The sequence below is a fragment of the Asterias amurensis genome, chromosome 5 (genome assembly GCF_032118995.1).
Source record: "Asterias amurensis chromosome 5, ASM3211899v1".
Taxonomy (NCBI): domain Eukaryota; kingdom Metazoa; phylum Echinodermata; class Asteroidea; order Forcipulatida; family Asteriidae; genus Asterias; species Asterias amurensis.
Window position 1 is genome coordinate 702,974 of NC_092652.1, and position 16,153 is coordinate 719,126.

At 40.8% G+C, this 16,153-nt stretch overlaps 1 protein-coding gene across 1 annotated transcript in view; it reads right to left on the minus strand.

The window, feature by feature from the left end:
• Positions 1 to 12,904: 12,904 nt before the first annotated feature.
• LOC139937626 (neuromedin-U receptor 2-like) overlaps positions 12,905 to 16,153 on the minus strand; it is a 46,839-nt gene continuing 43,590 nt past the window's right edge. The window contains exon 2 of the mRNA XM_071932868.1: positions 12,905 to 15,092. Coding sequence (XP_071788969.1) covers positions 13,852 to 15,060 — 1,209 coding nt within the window. The 5' untranslated portion in view covers positions 15,061 to 15,092 and the 3' untranslated portion in view covers positions 12,905 to 13,851. The remainder of the gene's footprint in view (positions 15,093 to 16,153) is intronic.

Below are 16,153 nucleotides of genomic sequence, written 5' to 3' on the forward strand. Positions count from 1 at the left end.
TTGTAAAGGGGTGACTTTGTAAGGGGGTGACTTTTAAAGCGGGTGACTTTGTAAGGGGGTGACTTTGTCAGGGGTGACTTTGTAAGGGGGTGACTTTGTAGGGGGTGACTTTGTAAGGGGTAGCTTGTAAGGGGGTGACTTTGTAAGGGGTTAACTTTGTCAGGGGGTGACTTTGTAAGGTGTAGTTTTGTAAGGGGTTGACTTTGTAAGGGGGTGACTTTGTAAGGGGGTGACTTTGTCAGGGGTGACTTTGTAAGGGGTAGCTTTGTAAGGGGTTGACTTTGTAAGGGGGTGACATGTAGGGGGGTGACTTTGTAAGGGGTAGCTTTGTAAGGGGGTGACTTTGTAAGGGGGTAACTTTGTCAGGGGGTGACTTTGTAGGGGGTGACTTTGTAGGGGGTGACTTTGTTAGGGTGTGACTTTGTAAAGGAGTGACTTTGTAAGGGGGTAACTTTGTCAGGGGGTGACTTTACAAAGTCACCCCCTTACAAAGTCACCCCCTTACAAAGTTACCCCGTTATAAAGTTACCCCCTTACGAAGTCGACCCCTTACAAAGTTACCCCCTTACAAAGTGACCCCCTGACAAAGTCACCCCCTTACAGAGTCACCCCTTACAAAATCACCCTCTTACAAAGTCAGCCCCTTACAAAGTTACCCCCTTACAAAGTCACCCCCTTACAGAGTTACCCCCTTTACAAAGTCACCCCTTACAGAGTTACCCCCTTTACAAAGTCGCCCCTTACAGAGTTACCCCCTTTACAAAGTCACCCCCTTACAAAGTCACCCCCTTTACAAAGTCGCCCCTTACAAAGTCACCCCCTTTACAAAGTCACCCCCTTTACAAAGTCACCCCCTTACAAAGTCACCCCTTACAAAGCCACCCCCTTACAAAGTGACCCCCTGACAAAGTCACCCCTTACAGAGTCACCCCCTTACAAAGCTACCCCTTACAAAGTCACCCCCTGACAAAGTTACCCCCTTACAAAGTCACCCCCTTTACAAAGTCGCCCCTTACAGAGTTACCCCCTTTACAAAGTCACCCCTTACAAAGTCACTCCTTTTACAAAGTCACCCCCTTACAAAGTCACCCCCTTTACAAAGTCGCCCCTTACAGAGTTACCCCCTTTACAAAGTCGCCCCTTACAGAGTTGCCCCCTTTACAAAGTCGCCCCTTACAGTGTTACCCCCTTTACAAAGTCGCCCCCTGACAAAGTTACCCCCTTACAAAGTCGCCCCTTACAAAGTCACCCCCTTTACAAAGTCGCCCCCTATCATGCTCGCTAAGCGTCCGTGGTGGTGGTGTGTGATGATGTAGACATGTCTCGTCTTTCGCAGGCATTATGGTAATGAGCTGACCGTGGGAACTCTTATTATAGTAATGAGGTCAGTGGCTTAAACACAGACCCTACAAGGCTGTCGGCCTGACGGACTCCACATGCGGATAGTGTACGGGGGCACCGTGTCCTGCGATGTTACGCACAGTGAGTACGGGTGGGTTTTATACAACGGCGGTCTTTTTTAGGAGTGAATAATTGGACTGCCTTGAGCAAGGCTATTCCTGAGTAAAACGGCTAAATATCTAGCCTCCAAAAAAACACATGCCGTCATTGTTTCGGTAAAAGGGTTACACATGTAGCCTTTCCTGAGTAAAACGGCTACATATCTAGCCTCTAAAATCTACATGCCGCCATTGTTTCGGTAGAAGGGCTCCACATCTAGTCTCCGAAAGCTACATGTAGTCTCCGAAACGGCTACAAATCTAGCCTCCAAAAAATACATGCCGCCATTGTTTCGGTAAAAGGGTTACACATGTAGCCTTTCCTGAGTAAAACGGCTACATATCTAGCCTCTAAAATCTACATGCCGCCATTGTTTCGGTAGAAGGGCTCCACATCTAGTCTCCGAAAGCTACATGTAGTCTCCGAAACGGCTACAAATCTAACCTCCAAAAAATACATGCCGCCATTGTTTCGGTAAAAGGGTTACACATGTAGCCTTTCCTGAGTAAAACGGCTACATATCTAGCCTCTAAAATCTACATGCCGCCATTGTTTCGGTAGAAGTGCTACACATTTAGCCTCCGAAAGCTACATGTAGCCTTCCCTGAGTAAAACGGCTACAAATCTAGCTTAAAAAGCTACACTCTGCCGTTTCTCACCAGGAAACGGCTACAAAACGCCCCCGATACGCCCATTTTGGGGCTAGATTGGGCTAGATTTTAAAGTGAAATGCGACAGTGTAGCCTTCGATCGGGAAACGACTAAACAACCTAGCGTCCCGGACGAAAAACGGCGAGGTTTTTTGGCGACCCTGATGGAAAACGAATAGGTTTTGACCTACCCTAAACCCTACCCTAAACCCTAAACCCTAAACCTGACCCTGACCCTGACCCTGACCCTGACCCTGACCCTGACCCTGACCCTGACCCTGACCCTGACCCTGACCCTGACCCTGACCCTGACCATGACCCTGACCCTGACCCTGACCCTGACCCTGACCCTGACCCTGACCCCGACCCTGACCCTGACCCTTACCCTGACCCTGACCCTGACCCTTACCCTGACCCTGACCCTGACCCTTACCCTTACCCTGACCCTTTCGAAACCAAAGAGCACAGACCAAACAGTGAGCAATACTTCTTTGCCACAACTCCCGGCGTCTAAGCAATACCAAAATTTCTTTGCATTCATAAAGTGAAGTTTGACAAGAAAGCTTAAAGCTGTTTTGTTATGCAAATTAGTTATGTCTACCGCAAAGTTACAATGGATGTGTTATCGGGCTATTGCCCACATGTACACACTTCTCATCACACAGTAAGTCACTTGTTGCGTAGAGGCACCACCACTCTACATGGACGCAGGAGATGCACATCTGTTTCCCGTGATCAATTGCGAGATCTATCAAATTTCTGTCGGATTTTATTACTGCTTGAACTTTGAAACTTCACGAGAATACATGTGAGAAGAAATTGTACTGCTTATAATCAGTGACTTCAGAGACTTTCGTAGCTAATTTGAAAACAACACTACATTATTGGCAAAAATTGCCGCCTTCTACCGCCAACAGACATTATTATCGCAGATATGTGAGGTAGGTCATTTTTATTTTATTTTATTTTTTGGGGGGTTGAAAGTTCCAGTCAATTGTGTTTCTTAACTTGAAGAATTTCAGGAATGTATAGTGGTGACAAGATTTGTTTTCTATTGCTACGTTGTTTAAATTATGCTTTTACAACTTTGGGACCGTGAAAGACCTATCACCACGTTTTAAAACAGCCGCTCATGACGTAATTTGATCTAATGGTTTGTGACTTCAAAGACTGTTTCGGCGTAAATATTCACAGGTTTGATTGAATTATGTTAGTGTTATGACACTAATACCTTTTTTGGAAGTTACCGATGAGGTCAGCGTGCAGAAAGAATACACTTTAAAAAGTGTCTATAAATTACCGTGCGCCAGAAAAGAAGAAAACAGTATGATGGAAAGAAGTTATTGCATCCAACAATATTACCCATGGTCACTGGGCCTTAAAATTCATTCCTTAAACCATCTTAGCTCCCTGGGGAGTTTATAGCATGTACAACATTAACATTCCATGCTCGACTAACTCGAACAAAAAAAACACTTGATTTTACATGTACCCTCTCAGGTAGGCCCCTACCTATTTACCCCTAGGCGGAAAGAAGCAATGATAGCGAAGTATCTGGCTCAGGGACACAAGTGCCTTGATCAGACATCGAGCCCACACTCTGCTGAACAGAAGCACAAGAGCTTGAGTTCGGTGCTCTTATCCGCACTGCCAAGACACTGTTACCCTTCCCCAACCCTAACCCAAACCCCACTGGGTCAAACTAAAAAGTAATCGGTTGTTTCAAAAATTTATGAATTTCAAGTTTTCAAAAAGTTACAAGCAGGAGCAATGATTTGACACCAAAGCTATATCGAGTAGTTTCATCGATTGCAACATTTGACTTGCCAAAGACACATGCATGGTATTGATACTACGGGTGTTTGAAACTTTCTGTGAAAGTTCACGCTCTAAACTGTCTGCACAAAATTCGCTTTACTGATTCTGACAGGCAACTCGTTCACGCATGCAATCCTCAATGCTTTGGTTTTAAAAGACGATTGCTTTTCCAAATACAAAACAATGGCAATAAATTCTTTAAGTAAGGTACACCCCCCGGCCACACCTTTAACTTTGTGGAATTCACGTATTTCAATTGCTTCATTGGTACTTCTCTGACATAGAAGGTGGCAGCAATATTCGCGCCACTTCACCTTGTAGTCCTTTCAAGGTGTTGAATTAGAGTTGCTTCGTCTCATAAAATCAATCTTAACATCCTTCGCCAGACTTCATAATCCGGGCGCCAAGAGTGTCATTTATTAATCATTCATTATGAGAGACATAGTGCATTATAAATGTACATTGTTAATGTATTATTGTAGGTATTAATAATATAGACAGCTGCATGTTGTAACCAACCTATGTGTACACAAAACAAGGTTTGTCCCATGCTTTAATTATGTCGCACACCATATAATATAATTTATGGACAACTTATCTCACAACATACTTTTAGTCATACGTGCTTGACAAAGCGGAACAATATTATTGTTTAAGTTTTGGTGTGTTTTCAGCGAAGAATATTATTGAGTTGTTTCCCTTTCTGGACCGGTAGCTGGTGTCTTGCCAGCAACATAGGCGACAAAAATCAGTTCATTTACAATACCTGGCCTAGTGTTTCATGCTGGCTTGTCTACGATTAAAATGATGTTTCATCCCTTTCTTGTATTGATAAACACACTGCACCGGTTGGGATGTAGCAAAACGTTCCATTGTGCGGGTTACAAATGTTGTGACTAAACTAAAAACGAATGCAATCATTTACATTAAAAACAGTTTTTATTGTATTTTCCCTCATATACAAGTTAGGCCTGCTTTGTTTCCGTTTTAGCCCTACCGTTGATGGCGTTCGGAATTGGGCTAGGTTGGGTTGTGGGTAGTGGATGGTAACATTTGGTGCTATGGATTTCCGTGACCTCATGTTAACCTTAACATCCGGGTCAACCGGGAGTTTGATCCACTAAAAATGTTTTTTTTAATAATCAGCATCTGGTAAAAATGACGCATTTTTTTTACATTGACTTTGTGGTCAACCGGAATTGTTTCAAAATGAGGGCATATCAAAAGGTGAAGGGTCATCCATCTCGAGAACACAAAGCCAATGCACAAAAAAAAAAAAAGGAACAGTGTTTGCCTCATATTGGGCGTGATTGGATGTGGTCTATAGCTACAGACTGTGTTTTAGTGGTAAATGTGTCCCTGACAGCATGCACAGGATGACCTCCATGTTGGCTGAAAAAATTGCACCGTGCGACATGACCTTTATAGTTACACTTTTATCCCAATTTGGTATGAGCAGAGACTGATGCTTAACAGTCTTCTGCTCTGCAAAACTTAGCAAGTTACAAGTTACAAACTGTAGACGTGCCTTGGTAGTCTCACTAGTAAACAATGTTAAATATATATATTTTGTTGTGCTAAGCTACTTTTTGTTCTTAAGCAGCTATATGAAAATGGTCAATGGACAGTTGCTATCAATAATTATTGGCAAAGACTTGATCAAATTGGAATAAATCGTAATTGTGGATAGATCCAAATGGTAGCGACCATGATTTAGAAACGCTTAATACAATATTCAATCCGGACAATGTCAAGGTTATGTAATCGAAAGCCATCGACACAAATAATTGAGACAACCAAAACAATTTCATGTAACTTTTATCTATGACCTTTTATATATTATTTGCAACTACATTACACAAAGATGTATTTACAAACACGATTAATTTATGTACATTAACTTGTTTAATTAATACATTCAGTAATACACTATGTCAAAGTTGAGGTCACAATATACAACACAGAATTAACAACCATCAACAGTGTTTATATTTTGTTTTAGAATATACGTTTGTTAAGACTAAAAAAAAATATGCTGGTGTTTACGAAGTAGCTGTGCAAAATTAAAAATCATTTCACCTCAATTTAATCAGCGTAAATTTAAACACCGTGTGTTACTTACAAGTCTTAAAAAGGCCCAAACCTGCGCTGCTGCAATCTTGTGTCTGGTTCCTCGTCACCATCATGATCACTGATCGATATATGATACAGGGGGACCGTACTATTTTTGGATTGACTCCCGCCACGGGTAACGTTCACTGTTTCAAATAGCATTTGAAAATTATATTATGCATTCAAGTATTGTACTAAGTATGGTCCAATATTGATTTAGAAAAAAATGGTAATTATAACCATCTAGAACTTTTCAGGAATAAATAATCACTGCAATTTTTTTTTACGAATAGTTTTACTTATAACTGTTCGAAGAAATAAAAAATAAAAGAACAAACAAACTACGACGGTACAAATTTGTTAGTACTTTGCACAGACATCTCGAGGAATTCCTACAACCTCTTTATATTTGTTTCCGAAGTTGAAACGGATGGATTTCAGTTGTCATGATTACCAGATTCAGTATCACATTCTTATCAAGTCAATATTTCACACAACAACATTAATTTGGACAACGCCACCCTTGCCACTGACCGTCCCGAATGAAACATTTTACAATTATTTCTACACACTCCAAACTGAACCTGTCAAGACTAATTTTGAATTGTCACAACGTTATTTTGTCCGTCAGAAGACGACTGAAGTTTTGGAATCTTAGACTCATTGTTGGTTCCCAAAAAGTAAATTTCCTTACATTTTGTAAAGAGGTCCCCAATGTCGTCAATAAGTCATTTTCTTTAAAATGGTTGCACACAACGTTGATGTGTGGTTGTAAGTGTTTCTGTCCGAATACATGTCCCTGTACAAACGTCGGGGTAATGTACAGGATTGGTAATAATTGAAACCAACAAATTGTTTATTCTAGTCTGCAACGCTCACTGATATGAAGTTAATACAAGTGACAGCAACAGCTGATCTCGGTTGTTAAAAATAGTAAGGCAAATTTTAATACCGAAAACTGTACATGTTTGCTCATTATTTTCACCCTACTCACACAACGGAATAAAACCAACTGTTTACAGTTGTTAGCATTCCATTGGTATGATTGATTAAAAAAAACACGAACGCTGATATGTGATTATTTTGTCAGATGTATCAGTCCTTTTAAGAGATCCGTCTAATGGTGGTTATGATAAGTTTGCTCAAGTCGTCGTCATTCAAGTTTTGTCTGTCGTAAAATCCACGTTATGTTTTTAAATGTCTTGTCCGTCATGCCGTGTGTCCGTTTCCATACAATCGAAATTAGCAAGTAAACAACGTGTTAGATAACGAGCAACCCCTAAAGCTTACGGGACGATTAGCCCGGTTTTCAGGTCCCGGGGAAGTTGACCTTGTTTTCGGTCCGAGGTTTCGGACACCTTTTTCCCACAAACAAACAAAAAGCACCGTTGATTATCAACAATGGTTGAAGGGTTCACATTTCTGCCATGGCTATCTTTTTGTGAAAACATTATCCATTTCTTTGTGTCTAGTTACACTTCAGCCTCTTCTATCGAGCATTAATTACCCAACTCATCTTCATATGTACTAGTTCCAGAGTGTACCGATAATGTTTTTTATGCAGCTGTTCTAAAACTAATGTCAACGTCTTGGTCTGGTTGTCTGCGGGCTGTATTACTGGGGAATTGGAGCGGTTGATTTCGTCAATCGATTCGGAAATTGTATTAGACAATTAAAGCATGCATGGGATAGGTTTTCAGTTACTAGAAATGAACACACAATGATAACGGGAGCTCACAGTGATACTCTGTCTACAAGAGACAAATGCATTGCGTCACTGTGACGTAGATGGGGAAAGGTTTACTCTGTAATTGGATGCCTGATAACATTGCTTGGCGGCCAGCCGGCTCCAAAGCTTCGTGATTTACCCATAATTAGTATGTATTACGTAAGTGGGATGTTATACCCGGGAGTACCATTTTTATTCCCAGTATATTATTATTAATGGTTTATTTTAATCTGAATAAAAAAACAACCAAAAGGTTGTCGACATTCAAATTTACAAAGTTTTTACAAAATTAAGAAAAATGGAATAACAATAAACAGCCAAGCCGTATAAGAATACGGCTTGGAACGAAAATGAAACTGTATTGCTTGACAAATTAACAACCCCCCTATTGTTGAAACAACAGTGTGGTATTGAATTTCTTCCGAAAAAAAAACTTCCCCCAGAAGTGACGTGTTAAGCTACACTTATTTTCTTTGTTAAGTATCCAACCGTTCCCAAGTGCACAAATTTAATAACGTATAGTTCGCACAACTTTCAACATGAGAGCCGAACTGGGAATAGTAGTTGACACATTTTGATAAGGATATTTCAGTCTCTCATCCCATTAGGGATACTGTGAGTGCGTTATCTTGTTTGTTCAGTCAATAAATTGCTGAGGTACTTCCAAGCTGCTGTAAAAATACCGACGTCTCTCACCAAATAAAAGCCTGGAAATGTTGTAATATAAATAGGCAACATTCGGAATTGTTCAAATTATTCATTTTTCGGTAGACTGGGTTAAGTTTGCAATGGCCATGGTTGGACGTATGACAGGTATCCATGGAATGAAGAATTATTAGCTGGTGAAAAATGCAACACCTCCCGACGTCTGGAGTACATTAAAACACACACCGAACGGGCTCGTTAGTGTGACAAAAATCAAATCAAGTTTTCCAGGGCTTAACGCTTTGTTTAACCACTCTAAGCTTACAGCCGCAACGGGGAAATTTTAATAAACACTCGAGTTGCGCGACGGAGCTTTCATCTAAACACAACTCTACATTGTTAAACACCGTTATTTTGATTGCGGGTTGAAACGGCGTGCGTTGCACTGGCTGGTCACTAGTGAATTATAGTTAAACGCTATTGCATGCCAGACATAATTCTGTCAATTGGGTCAACCATCTGTCCCGTCACTCAAAGATAGAATTGAAAATTAACGTTGGGGAAGGATGGGAGGTAGAGATGGTCAATATAAGGAACAAAAACCTACAAATCGACATATAAACCGAACTTCTCACTTAACAACAAACCGACCAACACAAAAAAAAACCACATCAAACCCAAAAAGAAAAACAACATGAAAACAAAAGTAAGACAGACAGACAGACACACAAACATACAGACAGACAGACAGACAGACAGACAGACAGACAGACAGACAGACAGACAGACAGACAGACAGACAGACAGACAGACAGACAGACAGACAGACAGACAGACAGACAGACAGACAGACAGACAGACAGACAGACAGACAGACAGACAGACAGACAGACAGACAGACAGACAGACAGACAGACAGACAGACAGACAGACAGACAGACAGACAGACAGACAGACAGACAGACAGACAGACAGACAGACAGACATACAAACAATCTAACAAACAATCTAACAAACAAACAAAAACAATAATGTTTTGGTACCAAATCAATAAAACTCGAACCACCCGTAATTTCAGTGACATGATACAGAAACAACAAAGACACATTGATGATGCAACAGCACTGATGCAACTTAAACAATCTGGTAATTGTGATTGGCATTAACTTCCAATGACCTTTATGGAGTATTTTATTCCGCATGTTCTACAAAATAAACAAGTTATACTGCGGAGAGAACCTAAAACAACTATGACCATAAGAGACAAGAAGCTGCCATTAAACACAGTTTTAAACATACATCGCCCGAAACCCTCACGGGTGACTCAAAGCCTTGTATAGTTCAGTTATATTGGTTTGCTTTATAGAGACCAAGTACGTCACGATGCCTGTCTGGTCCAGTCTTTCATAATGTCAGTTGTGTTTATAGACAAAATAGTTGTGTAATTTTGTGCGTGTTTTTTTGTTTTAATGATGGGACATCCACTTGGGTAATTTGACTCGAGATTTATTGGGTACTTACAGACCTTTAACAATGAACTAAGCTATACCTCGTTACTGATGTAGGTGGTCAATGAATTAGTTCAAGGTATTTACAAATGAATTAATTTCATGTTCGTGTAGGTACATCAATCTAGCCTAGTCAAGGAACATTGTAACTTAAAATAAATTGCTATTAACAAGGATGATCCAAGGGGTTATCAAGTAGACACGACTCATAACAAGAGGTTCCAATACATAGGTCTGCTTGCCACGTGACGTTTTTGCTTACAGTGTAAACTAGCATTTGTTTAGCCGTGAATTGCACCATACCCACTTCAAGCGTGGATTTGTAAATTTGTTTAGCTAACAGTCTCAGCAGAGCCCTCAAGTTTAGGGCCTAGTGTCACGGAGGTTGACAATTTGTAAACGAAAGTGATTTCTAAAGGTGTCGAATAACTTTGGAAACTTACTTTAAGATATACCGGATTGGTATGGATGAAAAAACACCATTGTTTCAACTTCAGTCAGAGAGCTATGCAGTTCTTATTAGAACCATCTCACGCAACAACTAAATTGGGTTGTTACAACAATTAAGGGCATAGTGGCTACATGCTGAACATTGTGTAATAATTTCTTCTTAGCCAACGAAATAAACGCAAAGTTTGTAACAGGTTTTCATAATTCATGCAATGTGGATGATTACATTAAACATAAACAATGTCTGCGACTATTTCGTCTAATAAGGTTATCAGGGTCTGTGGAAAATATTTTTTTTTTTTACATATTCATTTAATGTATGGGAAATATTCCAAATATAGGTCATGTCACTTAATCCTCTCAGCTTTTCAATATCAGTGATACCGCATTGAAACAAAACAACTTTATAAACAATAACCATCAATGATCACATAAAAAAAAGCATGACAATTGGAAGTGGGGTTAAAATAAGCAAACATTTCTTGTCTTGCCAAATAAAGCAAAGGCATCATAAGTGGAGTGCGGTGACGATTAAATATATCTACTGTGTATACAATCAAGAGTACATGTACGGCCAAAACACATGCTCTTTAAATTGATATAATTTTTTAATAAATGTACACAATTTATGAAAATCTACATAAGTGTTAAGCTATTCCGTAACCACAATTTGTTTTTTAGCTATATAGTTACATATTTTATTATTAACATTTAAGGCGTTAGCATGCCGAGAGGATTCGCAATCAGTGATTATGTTTAGTGAAAGATGATTGACAGCAGCATTAAACACAACCAAATCTTTGCCAACCAAAATACCCGCTGTTATGTAGAAAAACACATTACTTTAATTTTAACCGAGGTCGCCTCCCGTTATATACAATGATAAGACCGACAACAGGCAAAAGCAGTTACAACCATTTGTTATAATTATAGAGTAGCGTTTCCGTACTAAGGTAAATCCGTTAAAACGGAAGGGCGACATGCTACTGTTACGTCACTATATTAGGCCCCTGTGATTGGTGTGGTGAACCCCCGTTTTGTCTCGTCGGACAACGTGCGTTTACGTCAAGTGACGTAACTGTACCGTGACACATGACAACAAGAACCGTTTATTGAGAGAGTTGCGACTTTTTACAATTTGGAAGTACGGGGTGCCAGATTAGTCTACCTTTTTGGTTTTGTTGTTGCATTTTGTACCACAATGACCCAACTCTCTCAATACTCCAGCGCTGATGCAATGTCACGATTGTCACATCTTCCATTTACACCAATAAATTGCGCGTTGACCGTGCAGATTATGGTTTGCACGCAAAACATGCTCCGAACAAAAACTGACACCAGAGCATTTAACGAGAGCATTCGTAAATGGCTGGAAAAAACATAGAGAGTTAACCAGTGAAGACAGTTTGATGATTTGAGCTAGGTTTGATACTAAACCTGTCAGATGACGTACATGGCACCATAGGCTCTTGAAAAAATAGGCATACGTGCCTAAAATACCCTGTAGACCTGACAGCAATGTAATGCAAGAGGTTCTGATAGCCGCTGGCAAGAAATATTCTTTATGGGTCATTCCGATTATTTCAGCTTGCATTCATGGTGTAGAACCAGATCATCATTGCATAAAAACAATATTCCCGTAACGTGAATATCAATGCGTATACAAATTCCATCTCATAAGAGATCAATTATGGCTAAGGAACTCGTGGCTTTGAACATACTTATCGAATGATAAACAAAAATCCTTTTATTTTACCTGTAAAAATCCTTCAAGTTAGCTCACTAAATATTTTTGGATTACAAAATTTTGTTTTAAAATTGAATAACAACTTGTGTTTGGATTACCAAAACCTGTTTAAATACACATTACATGTGTTTGGATTAACAGCGGGGCATTTAGTTACGGTCTGCCAAATGTATCAGGATACATAGGGTGTTTATCTGTAGATTATCGAAAGCTGGTTTGGTGACTACCAAGAATACCTCTTAAATTAAAAGTAGAATACGCGGCTTATCAATTTGTTATTGGTTTAACGGATGAATGAGACTAATTGACGTCACAGCAACGTCACAAACCTTTTCCAGCCATTATAGACTCGCTTATTTAACATCGCTAGTCAGCACACAATGACTGTTTTTCAGTAAAAGTTGTCATTGAACTGGCTTAGTATACTTGGTCTTTACTAAAGATTTAACCACACTGACAAATCGTTATTTTTATAGGCGTTTGAACTCGCTAGACGGCTGTATGGTGACATGGATCACGAGCGCAGGACAGTTAAGTAAACAAAAATACACAACATGACTGATGTTTACTTAACTGTCCCTGACATGTACATGATTTACTGTTAACGACTACACATTACTTTAATAAAGGACAGTCCAAATGCAAGGATATAACACGGTCTTGCAAGTGTAAGCACTTTACGTAAAATCTCTTCCAAGCGGTTTTATCGTGTCAAAGTCAGACAGGAACTGCAACGGTGGGGGGGGGGGGGGGGGAATTAGAGAAAGTAGCTCAATTGCCCATCATGCGTTCTGCGTGTGCATAGCTGTGCGTTTTCCACGTTCACCGTCTGTGCTTTACCCATAAACGGTGGGGTGATGACTTCAATGAGAATTTTTTGGGGAAAAAACATAATCGAGTTAGAAAGGAGTGTGCTGTTTCCACCTACAAAGGGACGGGTTGGGGTAAAAGCCTTGCATGTGCGCAAAAATGTTTTTGACAAAATGTAAATAACCGCGAAACTAAACAAATCTCATTTCGGGGGATGTGGGAGCCTACCAGGGGATGTGTGTTAGCGTTATGTATCTATTATTTAGATTTTTATGCGACCACTCCGAATAATATGGTACGTCATTGTCCTTTAATTTAACAATAAAACAAGAAACAGCCTTTGGAAATCGAAGCACCACTTCATTCAAATCAAGTGAGTCGGCTTTCTAAGTGTAATGTATTTACATTATCAAAAAAGCTGGTATCAAAGTTTTAAGAGTCTTACAAAAATACGATCTCTGCTTTTGCGTCATAGAGGCCTAGGCTAAGGTTATGACAGCGCTGGACAATGCTAATGGTTAATTAATTCTCTGCAAAGTCTGTAATGACACCAACAAGTGCCATAATGTGAGCAGCATTTGCGGATCTACTGCGTCAACACTGATACACAGTGAGAAACAACCCTCCTTCAAATACAAAGTACACTAAATTTATAATTAAGTTTGTTTTAGTCAGAAACGCAAGCCTTACGCCAACTTCTGCTGATGACGTAAGAGTGTAAACTTACTGTCACATGAAACATCCACATTATTAATCTAGGTCTATGCTCGTAAATGGCCTGGAAGCCAATATCTCAAACGTTACGTCCCGGAGGACGGATTTGTCACGTTAGCAGGACGTTAATGATGACGTATAATGGTCGGTAGCGTCAAAACGTGAGTTTCACTTGGTTTCAGCCCACATGCTGGCGGTGTACTTGGTCGTCTTGCGGTTGCAACTCGACTGTTCGTGGTTGGCCTCCCCTCGCTTTGGTAGACAGCAAAGAAACGTGTCGTGGAACGCCTGACGATACCTGTCACTCATGATATTGTATATGATTGGATTGACAGAACAGTTTGTGTACAACATGATGCGACCTACGTTCACCAGCACCCACTGCGAGTTGGGCGGTAGACTAAACTCGTAAATCGAAAACAGGTTCAAAATACGAAACGGTGTCATGCAAATGACGAACAGCGTTATCGTCACAATTAGCATGCGCACAACCTGCTTCTTCATACGTGTAGATGAGCTACTGCCAGAACCTCGGATCATAGTGGACTTTGCCAGTTTCTGTAGCTGTAACACAATTAACGAATACATCACCATTGTGATTGGAATCACCATCAGCAACAAGATCTGATCCAATGTCAGTGATTTCTTAAAAACTTTGCACGTGTCAGAAGTCATTGGGTAGCAGAAGTTACAAACATACATAGAGTCCGGGTAGTCTTTCTTCGGGGCGCTAATTAGCCAAACGATGGGTGTTTTAATAGCAGCGGAGAAACAGAGGGCGGGGATTTTGTACCCGAGGGCGAAGAGCCAGACTAACGCACAGAGAAGCACAGCACGTGGTTTGGTGCTCAGCTCCTTGAATTTGTGGGGCCAGCAAATTGCGACGTACCGCTCAAAAGTTACCAAGATGACGGTAAAGCAAGAAGCTATGATACTTGACTCCGTCAAGTATATTGACATCTTGCAGTAGCCCGTCTGTAGAACGCGGTAGTCTGCTATGATGGGTGACGTCACGTACATGACCCAGAACTGTGGCACTGATAGCACCAGGAAAGTCAGGTCAGCAATAGCAAGACTTACCAGGTAGTGGTTGGTGACCGTCCGCATCGATCTCACACGGATAAACACAGCTATGACAGCAAAATTTCCCATGACACCGATTGAGAAAATTAACGGCATAGCTACAGTTACCAGCATAGTATCGACTGTTGTGTACAAAAACGTATGAAGGTTCTCATCCGTGACGTTGATTGGCGAGTCGGTTGGATCTAGTGTGGCCCCATCCTCTATAAGGTCTACTACCGAACCACCGAAGGTACTGTTGTTGATTGAAGTGACTTGGTCATCAAGTAAACTATACCCTTCAGTCCCCGTCATCTTGTCCGGTAATAGTCAAGGAGCAGGATGATCTGTAAAACAAGAATTCGAAAAAAGTTTTTTAAAACATAAAACACGGCATGTTCAAAACACTTTAGAGACATTAATTTTCAACCTCGCTACCATTGGCAGCAGGCCGTATCACCCGCTAGCTCTGCGTACGTCTCTAACCCCTGGGAGGGAAACTACGATCCGTGTCTTTGATTGGCTATCGTATACGCGCAAGATTTGAAACGCCGTGCGTCTTCAAAAAGCTCGATATGCCGAAACGCGTGCGTATAAAGGTGTACGTATTCACTTTTTGTCACGCAACACTGCGCCAAGGCAAGTTTACGACTTGTATTACACACAGCGCATCCAACGTGTGCGCAACTAACGCCCAACACAGAACGGATCAACCACAGGACTAATAGTAATATCCAATACATTTTGTTATAACACCCCTTACCAATATTCTGCCTTTTCATTGGTTTAGAGCGCGTCACATGATATGTCTTAGTTTTACTAGATACGGCCGTGTGATAGTACATCGGTTTACCGTGTAATAGTGCGTCGACTTGCCGTGCGCTAGTCAAAAGACTATTACACGGCGTGCAGTACCCAGAAATCCGTTGCGTCTACGAGGATGATAAATTAATAGTCTGTAACCATTTCAGATTACATGACACTACAAGCAGCACAGTAAAAGTTTTCGCAATCTGTATTCGCGTCGTCCGTGGATTGTAGCATTCAGTTCTGTAACTTAATAGTACAGTATTTAGAATTGTTTGGGGTGTTATAAAACAAATATTGACTGCTTTTACTCGTGCAATGGTTAACACTATGACTCCCTCAGTGATCCGCGGAGCGTTATATTTTCCCTCGGTTTCGCCTCGGGAAAATAGATCGCTCCGTGGATCACCTCGGGAGTCATAGTGTTAACCATAGCACTCAAAGCAGTCAATATTTGTATAATATTTTGAAGTCACATTTCCAGGAGTTATGATCGAGCAAGGCATGCTGGGAAAAATTGGCGCGGCGAGATCGATCACCCCTTGGAAACGGGGTTGAGTAATTCTATACGACACAGGCGAGCCAGGGGCCTTTCTCAAAC